Below are 12,880 nucleotides of genomic sequence, written 5' to 3' on the forward strand. Positions count from 1 at the left end.
AAAATTTTGTAAAAACAATTCTTAAATATTATTTGAAAGGGCAAATGGCCCACGCTGAAAGGTTTGACAGTTTGACATATAGTGCATGGTTTTGAGAGCTCGCAACCTGAAAAGTGCGGCCAGGATTCCTCCCCAGCTTGTTAGAAGCCTGGTGTTTTTTAAGCAGTGTTTTGTGGCCGCCCAGAGTTCCTCTGCTCCCAGCCATCTGACAGGCCAGGAGTCTGCTTCAGTGATCTGAAATCCTTTTAGACTCATTTGTGAGCGAGCAGGAAAAGGAGCTGGCACCTTTGAATCCGGCATCCGAAAAGAACAGGACCAGGTAGTGCCAATTAAGGAGCCATGCAGACGATCAGATCAAAGCAGATGGCGGTGGAGTCTTCTGATAGCGCCGGAGCCAGTGCCCAAAGAGAGAGGAGCCCAGAGTGGCACTTCAGTGAGGGGGCGAGGGGGGCTTTGAGTGGCCCGGTCTCATCAGAGCCAGGGAAGTCGCTGGGAAGTGGCTTTCTGCATTAGAATGTGCGTGTGCGGCTCAGCGCCCACGGGCTGCCTCTGCATCGCCAAAGGCCATTTTCAGGAGCCTCTGGCCCCTCAGTCACTGGCCTGCTAGTTAATTGCCACACGGACTTCATGACACATGGGCAGATAATATGACATTTTCGGTTTCTGTCACTAGCAAACGCCACAACGTTGCTTGCACTAGTTGCTAAGAAGCTGTCAGAACCCATTAGCAATTGGCTAAAGTCGCCCTATGGCATTTCCTCATAGCATCAGCAAAACGAGCATAAATCACCCACTGGAGCCTACTGCTATCCTAATGAGGCTGTAAGCTTGTTTATGGACTAGCATCATTTTTATGATTATTTCCACCTTTTCAGTTTGCCTTCATTTGGCGGCAGGAGAAGTCAGCTCCGGTAATGAAGTCACTGCTGACATTTTACAAATGTGGTTCAGAGCCGCTGCCTGCTGCCGTGTGGTCGGCCGGCGGTCCTCCAAGTTTGTTTAGTGATCTTAAAAATAAAAAAAGGAAATAAATCCTCCAGAGACCGCAGAGAAGTGACTGTATCAAATTGCAGTGTGGATGGAAATGTGCAAGGTACAATTGACCATTGAGACTTTCCTCTGAGGTGGAGACGTTCCGAGATCAATTTTCCAGTTTTAGAAAGTGGAAGAGGTTAAACAATTTATTAAGATCTATGAAAGCGTTTGCTTTGAGAATCGTCTGTTTTAGTATGCTCTCCTCCTTCCCCGTCCTCTCCATTTCCCTAACTTGTGTCAGGAAGGAGCGGGGTTTATTGTTTTAGGCTTTTCTGAACATGCACCAGTATTTACACTGGATTGAAAGCATTTGCTTCCAATGAAAATCTTGTCTTAGATTACAACCCAGCAGTGTAATTTCCCTCCCAGATGGGAGTAAAGTAGCTGTATTTGCCTAAAAACAGTAGGAAGAACAAACTGAGCATTAAGCCAAGGCTGTTTTTGGCTTGAGCTAATGATGTAATAGAAACCTTTTATTCGAGAGAGGTCACTGCCAGGGACTGAAGGGGGTGATCTGGCTCTTGCTTGAAAGGTTTCTCCATTGTATCTACATAAGTCTTCACTTAAAAAATTCTGTTCCTAATGCTTCTGCTTTCATACAGCAGAAATAAACAGGAAAGGTTCTGGTGAGTGTTACCCATGGAATGCAGAAAGCCTTCCTCTCCTAATGGAGTATATAATTCAGGTGCCCTTAAGGCACGCTTTCAGGAATTCTTTTGCCTGAGGTAATGGGAAGCTAAGGCTGCTTTAAGGCCTTGATTATCTATTGATGCACAAAGCTGGGAAAAAGTCATCTCCTCTGGATTATAGTAGATATTTCCATAAATTATCAATGAATTCTCTTCGAGGCAGGCACTAAGCATTGCCTGTTAAATTAATCTGAAGGGGTTTTGAGATAGAGAGAAAGGCTATTTTTTTTTTTTTAAGGTGGAAAACAGTCATGGTGAGGTGATGAAAAACTGTGTCCTTAGGTTAGAAGCTTTTTAATCGATGATCTAGTAATATGTTTCTTTTCCTTGGTTACCTTTTGCATATTGAAAGTGGATTAGCCCATTGAAATTTTAAATGCTGTTGAGTTGTTTTCTTTTCTCATGTTTCTTTAATGAATTGTTATTTTATATGGTGAATTGCTTCTCTGAATAAAAAGCCTCTTTAAATATTGGACTTTCAAAGAATTTATTAGGCAAATCCAAGGGGACTCCTTATAAAACACTTGGTTATGCAAATACAGGATCCTGTGAGGTGGCAGGAGCCCTGGTTTAGGGATGTGGGTGCCTGGCCCTGCCTGGACCACCAGCCCATCCCCCTTGGGCGAGTCACCCAGAAGGTTCACAAGTACTTTCTTCATTTCTACCATGAAGGCTTGGGCATTGTGGGTCTTTATGATCTTTTTCACTGCGAACACAGCTACAGTTCTGTGGGCTTTTCACAGAATATATGATTTTTGTCAACAGACCTTTGAATAAAATTAAATCATGGATTTTAAATTGATAAAATCAGTTAAAATGTTTGAACTTGGGGAAACTTCTAAAATGGTGAGGGACAGGGAGGCCTGGCATGCTGCAGTCCGTGGGGTCGCGGAGAGTCAGACACGACGGGGTGACTGAACAACAATAAATTGATAAACATTCAACAGGAAAGTTTTGTATTTGTGGCATATGCTGTAATCCTAGCAGAAATGTTAAAATCAGTCTCTTACTCACCCAACAAAGTTTTTAAATGTCAACTCAGTCAAGGTAATTTGGGGGACAGTTTTCTTTTTTGAAGGGATGGGGAGAGTTTCCTGAGGGAGCTCTATTAAGAGCAACAAATTAATGACAGGCTAACTACTTTAGATTCGACTGAAATAGCTTAAATCAAAATAGGGAATTATTTAATATCCTGTGATAAACAATATGGAAAAAAACATGAAAAATATATATATGTGTAACTGAGTCACTTTGCTGTATAGCAGAAATTAAATGCAACATTCTAAATCAACTATACTTCAGTAGAATTCTTTTTTTAAACAAAAAATTCTTTTTGTGTGTAGAATTTAGATAAAAGAAGCTAAGAATACAGAAATTCATGAAGCAATATGAAGGAATCTGAGGCTAGTTTCCCTGTATGGATTTGCCAGAGTTCTTTGGGCCATGTGGATGGGTGAACACAGGGAGTGTGTTAGCTTATTGCTAAGCCTTGTCTCTCTAGCTCTTCTTTCTGGGCTGAGATCAACCTGTCCCTCTCTAAAAGCCAGTAGCTTCCACCGAGAAAGCTGGGGTACTAGTCTGACAAAAGCTAAGCTACTTTTTTTTTTTAGGGCAGTAACTTTAGTCGACTGTTGTTTTCCTTTTTAACTTTAGTGCCTAAACTTCAAGTGTTTACTTTCCAATTGTACCTTTTGCCTTGTTTTTTGGACAGTGTTACTATATAGGCTGAAAGTTCACCTTTTTTTTCCCTTATTCAGTATGCCATTTTAAAAGGAACACTACATTTTTGATTTTGTGTCACAGACCCCAAAAATTATCTAGAAGAAACAACTTAAATGTTGTGACAAAAATCAACGGAAAAATAGGATCCAGTGTGCAGGATTATGTAAGCAGGTGACTTTTCAGTGAAAAAAATGTAAATCTAGAAGAAATTTCAGAAACTGCCTGGATTATTAGAGGAATACAGTCCCAATGGACTATTAATTTAACATCACTTAGTTGATTTCAATAGTCATTGTTTTCCAATAAAATGATTTCAAGAGTTTTTCCCTTATTATACTTGAGGCTCTCTTTCTATGACAAGAAAAATTATATTCTATTTGAAGCATTCCTATGTTAAACTGCTTATATGATGGATTACCTACATTTCCACAGCCTACTTTAGTCTTAAGATAGATCACTTGCGGAAACAGTTGATATCGTAAATGTATCTTCTCACAAGTTGACATCAATGACTTTATGTGGGAGTTGGATACTCAGGCAGGGACAGCACCTCTACTCATGGCTTCCACCATATTTAACTCCCCAGTAGAAGTTACACTTAACATGTCTCCACTATCCACATGTGAATAGTTATCATAGCAACAAAGCTGCTAAGGAGATTGGGTATTCCCCTCCATTCCCTTTAACCTTTCCCACTGTTCCTTGGAAGAAGTTCCTTAGACCTGACTACTTTTGAGCCTAGGCCTTGTTCTTTCTGTCTTGATAAAAAAAAAAAAAAAAAAAAACAGTACCAAATAAACTATGAATCACTGATATTGCTCTTTTGGTTTTGTTTATATCCAAAGGCATTCTATTTGAATAAAGCATGTCAAGGTAGCATCAGTCAAAATTTGATTCACTATGTTTGCAGGTGATGGCTTGGACAACAGTGTAGCTTCCCCCAGCACAGGTGACGATGATGATCCAGATAAGGACAAAAAGCGTCACAAAAAGCGTGGCATCTTTCCCAAAGTAGCCACAAATATCATGAGGGCGTGGCTGTTCCAGCATCTAACAGTAAGTGGATTCTAAATGACATATGTAAACTAAATATGGACAATGAACCAGTTTTGATAGAAAAAAAAATGGGGAAGAATGATCCCTCTGGACTTGGAATATTTCATAAATCACTGTGTGCCCACAGTTCTTACGAAAGTGTTAGCACTTGCTTCCTAGATCCATACCCCAAATGAGGAGTTTTATTTGAAATTTGCTATTTCAATTTTGCTCACTTTCGTACATTATAAGGTTTAGGAGATCATGAGCACTTGTAATTTGAAGTATGTATGTTAATGATGTTGCTTTTCTCAGCGTGACTCTTAAATACCAGGAACCAGATCCCACTAAGAACAAAGTCAGACAAACCCCAAAGAGAAGGACTTAATTTCTTCCAATGCTTTACAGTGGACCTTTATGATGACTGGTCTGCAGAAATTTAAATCTTGTTGCAATGGCAGGATGCTCACATAATTTGCGTTTAAGTGGTTTGAATGCACTGGCTGCCATTACAAAATGTTCATCCGAGTCAGAGCTGCACAGTGAAAGTTGTCCCTGTATTTAGAACTGTAAAGGAAAACAGCAATATAGAGTCAGCCCTTCCTGTGTAGTCCCTAGTGACTTTTCAAGCCGAGTTAACAGTTTATATTGTCTGTGTGAGTATTGCTGTTTTCACTGCAGGAATTCTCCTGGAGATGTGAGAAACTGGAGATTTGAAGCTTTATGCTACTGAGGGGTTTGTTTTGTTTGGTTATTGTTGTGAATGGATTTCATGTTGAAAACACTTACAATATTTTGGTGGATGTTTTTGGAAGTGCATACTTATTTAAGGACATCTAAGGAAGAAGATAACATGAAAATTTATGGATAAAGTAATATGTTGAAAATCAAAAAGTTGTTGACCTGGAGGATTTTCAACAGTACAGACAAAGGGTGGAATTTAGGCAAGTCATAGTACAGACTAGCCTAAAATGAATGAATGTTAAAAATCTTTTTTTTTTTTTAAATATTAGGAGCAGACCTTTTGTGACTATTTTTAGGTTAGTTTGCCTTTCTTAAAGTCATTTGTTTTTCTTCAGTATCAAAGTTTATTCTCCATTGTCACTAATGTGTCCAGACCTGTTGACCCTCACATCCTTGCCCACTTTCAAACCCATGTTCCTCAGTGATTTACACTGATATAGGGAGACAAACAGGGGATGTGGGAGGCCATGCTGGTTCGGCTCCTCTGGATAGAAAATGTGCCTTCAATAACACTCGAGGCTATAAATTAATCCCAGTTGTACAGCATCCCTAAAATAAATAAAAACTGAGAGCAGCAGGACTAACTAAAAAATAGTTTCTTTCCTTTTCTTCTTCCCTGTATGATTCCAAACAGTAACTAGACTATGCTGAAAGTTTTGGAATCAGCTTTGAGAATAATACTGGTAGTGAGTTGAAAATGTAGATGGTTTAGCTGATTTTAACATCATATTAGGTTGACCTAAAACCTGATTTGGGTGCCATTTCTTGCCTGATACTTGCTGCATTTATGTGGATGGTATGAGATCTGCCTTTTGAAAGTTTGCTGTTGAGGATTATCGACCACCACCAAAGCGGGGAGGGAAGGACTAGGGTCTAGAGGGCATAGCATGAAAAATAGTCCAGCATCTAAAGTCAGCAGGAGATAAGAAGTGACAATTGGGCAAAAGTGCTGATGCAGCCATGTTGATGTTTCACCGCTAGAGCTAACCGACTAACCTCTGGATGAGTGGGGAGAGAGGACAAAATCAGGTTGATCCTGAAGTCACAGCCAAACTCTTTCTATTTTGTATACTAACAGAAAAAACAGATAGACTTCATCAGCCTCTATTTCGATCTGCAAAGGAGTTTTGGCTTCCCTTGAAGCTGAGGTGCCCCTGAATAAAATATAATCAAATATTGGTTCAGACAGAATCAGGAGAGAGAGAAGCAAGTTCTTTTATTCATCCACTAGATTTCTTGGTTTTCTAGGTCGTATCCTTGTGAAGAACCTTGCCAAGAGCTGTGTTATTAAAAAAAAAAAAAAAAACCACTTTTTAAATAGCCAGCATAACTTTACCTACATTGCAATGCTCTTTGTGGTCCATATATTATTGGGGCAGTTGCAATAGAAATTATTCATGAACTATCCAATTTTGTGGAGGTCCAGCTAACTTCCTTCAGGCCGGGGGTCGGTGCTGGCCTGTACCACTACCCCGAAGAGGGAAACCCATTTGTTCTAGTCTCCCTGGCATTCTAAGAATGTGTATAGACATTGTCTCCTGGCTTCCATTGGATGTTTCCACCCTCCTTCCCCTCTCCACTGCCATCTACTCGTACAAAATATTGGTAATGATAATGGTCTCTAAAAAGTAAAAACTCTCATAATATCATCTAAAACAGAAAACTGAGAAGAAATATTTACATTTTCTCCCTCTTTCCTTAGCCCAATGAGAAAGATCCCCCTCCATTCCTCTTCTCCAATTGCTAAAGTAGATAGATCTCCAGTTACAAGGAATAGCCTTCTCCTTGTCTCCTTATACTGGAAGGAATGCACAAACTGTTTAGGTAACATTTATAGTCAAGAGCTGATTATAATAAGTGCTATGAAAAAACCTATAAAGAGAGTTTTATTATTATTTGTCCAAATGTAAGTAACTACTGTTATCTTAGCGTTAATTCTTTAGCAAATTTATTTCAGAGTCGGGAAGGCTTTTAGGGAGGCACGATTCAACTGAAAGACTGTGTACAAATTTTAGAGGATCACATTCTTCTATATGATTAATGCAGCTTAACCAGGAGATTCTTTCTGAAGTCTTGCTAAATATAAAAGAGCAATTGAAACTCTGGCTAATTAAAACAATAGCAATCGCAGTTTATTAGCAAATTGTAAAAACTAATCTTTTAAATACCAAAACGCATATTATAAAACCTCACACACCTTTTGGAAAGCAAATTACTGTTTTGTTTTTTTTTTCTTTTTAAAATAAATGGGTCAATCTTTTCATTGAGTGTATTCAGTTTAAAAAAAAATCTGCCTTTGAAAGGGCTTTCAGCATTTGTTTGTTAGGGGAGTAGAAAAGCCCTGAATTTAAAAAAAAGAAAAAAAAACTTTCTGGATTTTCACCCCAGCTGCATAAGAAAAATGTGCCTTTCTGAGTTGGCTGCAGGTAGATTTAATCAGTAGCACATTTTACTACTCCAAGGAGAGAACTAAAACTTCATTCTTGGACTCACAGTCTCTAGCAAGCTAAACTGGACATACTTGTGTATTATGAAGACAATAAAAGAAAAAGGAAACAGATTTTAAACTTTGGTGCTGATGGAGTAAAAGTAAATTTCAGTGATGTGAATTTCCAGTTAGCCAGTTTTGATAACTAGAGGTCTCCTAAAAAAAAAGAAAAATATTGCCTGGAATTGAGAAGAGTAACATTATTTAGATAATGAGATAGAATTCAAAAGAAAATTAAAGTATGTATTAGAGAAATGCTTGCATTTGCCTGAAGACAGATCACTGCGAACAATTAGAAAGTACTTAATATTTGGCTGTGAGTCACTATATAGTCACGATCAGTTCAGGGGCATATACCACATCAAGATATTTTTCCTTCCTTAAGGGTATTATTCCAACTGTAAATATAACCTACTATGTCATAATGTTTAAGCTGGATGTGTTTTGCATATTATTGGTTATCTTGCTACATAGCATTACAAAGATACATGCCTAAGGGCTAGTAAAAATGAGGAGAAGGAATAAATACAATGTTTAAGGTAAAAAAAAAATCAAGTCTGTTTTTCTACCCTAGCATGTTGTACACACACACACCTAAAATACTGCAATCTTAAATAAAATCTAAGTAGAAAAGCAGTTAATATTATTCTTATTTATTTAAAATATGCAGTGACATATTTTCCTGTATGGAGCTATTGTGTGCCCTAGGAATCCTGAGAGTTAGGGAAAGTGGAAGTTGTCAAAATGCATACTTGTGAAGAAATCAGACAGGGGGTGACATATTTGACTTTCATTCACATTCTCTTGGATTCCCCATCTTTTCACTGATCTTGAGGATTCCATTGGGTACTATAGAGACAAACTTCGTTTCTAAGTTATATACACATTTTTCTGTTTGAGTTTGTTTTCTTTCTTTCAACTTTTAGCCTGAAATTTTTTTGTTTTGTTTTTGCTGTAGCAAAATTTATGTCTCAGTTTCTGATTTATAAGACTTTCCTCTCAGTGTGGATAAAGCCAAAGTGAGGGGTTGTAGAATCTTCCAGGTTGAGAATTGCGTTGCCATAGAAACACTATTAGATGAAAAGTGCCCTGCGGGTCCGCCACTCTAAGGATGGAGTAAATGGAATTGAATTGGGAATTGAATGCTCTAGAAGAGACAGATGTTGTTTCATTGGTTTTGCTTTTGGTAACAAGATCTGGTGGAGCCATCTTAGTGTCATATCTCTGCTTGCAATTTTGGAAGAATTGCTCTATAAACATTATGAATTATTGTTACAATGAAAAAGTACTTCTCATTGGTATCCCATAACGCATTTTGTTGATCAAGGTGAGTGGAAGGTCAAAAGGCAGAGAGACGTGCCTACAAGGAGGTACATGGTTAGGTAGCAGATGGAATTTGCTCCTCTCCTCCCATTTCTATTTCTTTTCCTATCCCTCATCTCTATTCTTTGCCAGTTTTAACAGTGAATATTCTTATTGTGCCTTCCCAGTTAGCATCCTTCAGCTACCATTAGCCCTAAGAAGGTCGTGAGGCAGGAAGACTATGTTCTTGAACTTTTGTCTGAAATGTTAATCAGGGTAATGCAAAGTATTTGGGGAGGATGGTCCAAACTAAGTCCTCTGTGTTCCTGTGCCTGAGCTAAGGAGGGTGGCTTGTAAGGTTGGCAGCTAAATTTTTTCCTTTTTTTTTTATTATGTGGTATCTACAGATACTTTATTAAATTAAGATGCTTGAAAACTAGTACTAAGAAGTGAGATTTCTGTTCTCCTTTCAGGTGCCTGTGTCCCATATCAAAAATGAGCTTTCTGAAATTCATAAGAATATCTTCACAGTTCTTACTTTTTCTTTTGTGTGGTTACCATTCACCTTTCCAGGCTTTAGTCATGATGATGGTCAGAGCTTGGCTTTGCTGAAACTAACACAGGCTTGGATGACAAATCCATCTTCCATTTAAAAGATCTTTGCTACTTTGGAGATTGTATATTTCAATTTGATTAGCCAGGATCCTAAATATCTTTTTCCCAGTTGGGAATCATTTGTCTCAGGAGGAAAATGGAATATAGATTATTTAATTACTTGGAGGTGATGTTGGAATGTCCTCATTCTTCTGCAGTATACATCATATAAGCTCTATTTTAATAATGAGATGAGTGGTTTCTAGATTCTGGGGCAACTGCTTTTTTCTTTTTCTTAGCTGGTTATTGAAATCCTAATGGGATGGGTGATGAATTTTCTTAGGTCAGGTAAACTGAAAAGGCTACAGCTGGAATTCTTCACCCAGAAGAATCGGAGTTAATACTAATGATCATTGTGAATTAGAAGATCAAAGGCAAAGCATCAGCCTGTTCTCCAAGTTGCTGCCCCAGAGGCCATTAGTGACCTGGTAGAGCTCTCTCCCAGCCTCTTGCACACCTCCTTGCCTCTGCCCCAGCCTTTCTTCCCCATCCTAGTTATGCACCTCTGACCTGGGGGAATTACAGTCCAGTCCGTTGATGAAGAGGGATGGGGAAAAACAATCAAAAGGGAAAACAAAAGTCCAACTTGAAAACTGCTCATTTATCCAGGTACATAGGACCCCTAAGCAGATGAACTCTGACTGGGGCTCTGTGAATTTCAGGGTGTGATTGAGATTTTTGTGCTCAAATGGTTTATTCATTTCACAGATGATTGGGGCCTTTATGTGGTACCTTATGTGAGGGACTTTTGTAGTATCTTGATGGCAATTTGTCAGATTATTCTAAAATTTTTATTTGTTTCCAAGACTAAGTTAAACATATGCTATAATTTGGTTTTCTGATATACTCTTAATTGGGTTGATTAAATAAAGGATTAGGTTCAAAATGGAAGTGCTCATATAAGCACAGTTTAAGTTGACGGTTGCTGATGCATATAACGGTTGGAACACTGGCTGGCCATTTACACTTCAACACATATATCAATATCATGTCTTCCGATTCCTCCTGGTGATGATATATTTTTGAAGGCAAAATACCAAACTCAGTCAATGAATGTGCAACTGCTCCTCCTTAATTTATCTTTCGAGTTAAAATTGGAGCGTTACATACATATGTGTGAGTGTATTTGCTAAACTAGCTCAGTCTAGCCCTTAGGAATTTTATGTAATATAAACTTGGCTTTTAACTTTCTCAGTGTTTAAGATTCCTAGTGAAAGTACTTTGGTTTAAAGAATGGAGGTTTGATGGAGAGAAAATCCAATGGTTTTGTTTTAGAAAGGATTCCAGTGTTTTAGTTTGGTCTGACTGGTTGGTTGTTTGCCAGTAGAAGTAAATCTCTATGTCATGGAATTCAGGAGATTTCACTTAACTTGAAGCATCCTCCGCACATCTCAGTCTTTCTTACTGAAGTGTGATTATGATTCTGTGTACGTATGTGTCCCTATGTGCTTGGGCGTTTTTCTGTCAGACAAATCTATCTGAACCCCTGCCATCCGTACCAGCACTAGTGGACAACTGATCCATTTTACTTGTTTTAATCCTCTAAGTAGCTGTGTTCAAGCTATTTAGAGGATTTTTTTCTGAGGAAAAAAAAATGATTTTTCTCATTTTTCTGTTTCTGCTGATGGAAGCCAATGCCAGAGGGTAAGCAATGACCGGAGACCACATTTGCAATGGTCACAAAATTCTCTGGGTTATGGGCCAAGCTTACCTGAGCTATGATTACTAAATGACATCATTTTATTAAAGTTCCAAGGTCGTAACAATAGTGATTGTGCAGAGTCACATTAAAATGACTGTTCTAGACAAGCGTACTCGTGTTTCAATACTGCTGGTCCTTCCATTTGCAAGTCCCAAGCCTGGTAAAGGTGGCTTTTCTCAATGGATTGGATACTTGGCTCAGTTGTGTAGGAGCAGGAGAGAGCCCAAAGACATGCAGATAAGGCATCCATTTCTTGGTGGGCCTATAGACAGCCTCCAAGAGCAAAGGAGCAGCTAAAAGCATGATGCCAGGAAATTGTCTAACATTTCAAAAACCTTTTAGTTTTTGTGTTTTCTTGCTATTGCAAAATGCCTTCACTCAGCAACTGATAGCCCAGGAAGTGTGTCTCCCAATACAAGAAGTATTTATTGCTCTATCTTCAGATACTCCAAAGAAAAGATAGGCCTCACGTAACTTAAGGTTATAAATGCAAACACCTTAAGTTGGTTCATATTCAAATGAGACATAAGTTACTTAGTTTTATAATGGATTATTCAAAATATTGGGAAACAGAAAGCTTTGGTTTGACTTAAATAACTTGCTTGCATTTGAATGTCCTTCTGATATTATCACTCCAGAAAAAAAATGAGGCAATAGATATACGAACTTAACCTTTTGGGTAAATTTGCTTTTCAGTTCCTAATATTCTGCCATCAGTGTTTGTCTGGTTTCACATTAACTTGTTGCTAGCAGCCCCTCAGAGCACTCTCCCGTGACAGGAATGACCTCTGAGAATTCGGTGTCCTAGGAAGTTCTTGGGACATCCAAAGGCCACGAGATGTAGTCTGTTAATCAGAACGCTCATCCTAAGAAAGATCAATGAGTGGAGAAAATTTCTATTGCAGTTTATAGAAGTTTAAGAATAATTCCTATCTCTTATTTAAAGAAAAGTCAGTTTTCAAACTTCTTGGAGGAGGAGCTCCACAAAAATGGCTTGATGTCATTCTTAAAAAGAAATGATCTCCTGCCTGCATAATGTTACTTGTTTTTTTACTTGTTACTGAATTTTTAAACAACGATCTATTGATTGCTTGGCTCTTTTGACACTGGATCATTCTGTCTTGTTAAAAGCTAAAGGAAAAAATTGACCAAAAGGTTAAATAAAATTATAATTTGTGTTTCTGTGGTGCTTTATGTTTTTTTAAAACTTATTAAATTAAAAATATTTTTAATTATTTATTTCGTTTGGCTGTGCTGGGTCTTCGTTGCCGCACGGGTTTCTGCCTAGTTGCGGTGAGTGGGGGCCACTCTCTAGTCGCCCTGTATGGGCTTCTCGTTGTAGTGACTTCTCTTGTGGCTCCCAGCGCAGGCTCAATAGTTGTGGTGCACGGGCTTAGTTGCTCCACAGCATGTGGGATCTTCCTGGATCAGGGATCAAACCCGTGTCTCCTGTATTAGCGGGCGGATTCTTTACAATTCAGCCACTGGGAACCTCCTATTATCTTTAAA

At 38.5% G+C, this 12,880-nt stretch overlaps 1 protein-coding gene across 8 annotated transcripts in view; it reads left to right on the forward strand.

Annotated features, from left to right (window-relative positions):
* MEIS1 (Meis homeobox 1) overlaps nucleotides 1-12,880 on the forward strand; it is a 188,053-nt gene that overhangs the window by 76,423 nt on the left and 98,750 nt on the right. For all 8 annotated transcript variants that reach the window (XR_009739458.1, XR_009739457.1, XM_061432821.1 and 5 more), the window contains one exon: nucleotides 4,357-4,502. Coding sequence is in view for 6 of the 8 variants with exons in the window: in XM_061432821.1 (XP_061288805.1) it covers nucleotides 4,357-4,502 (146 nt within the window). In the remaining 2 variants the exon portion in view is untranslated. The remainder of the gene's footprint in view (nucleotides 1-4,356; nucleotides 4,503-12,880) is intronic.

This window comes from Bos javanicus, chromosome 11 (genome assembly GCF_032452875.1).
Source record: "Bos javanicus breed banteng chromosome 11, ARS-OSU_banteng_1.0, whole genome shotgun sequence".
NCBI classification, from domain to species: domain Eukaryota; kingdom Metazoa; phylum Chordata; class Mammalia; order Artiodactyla; family Bovidae; genus Bos; species Bos javanicus.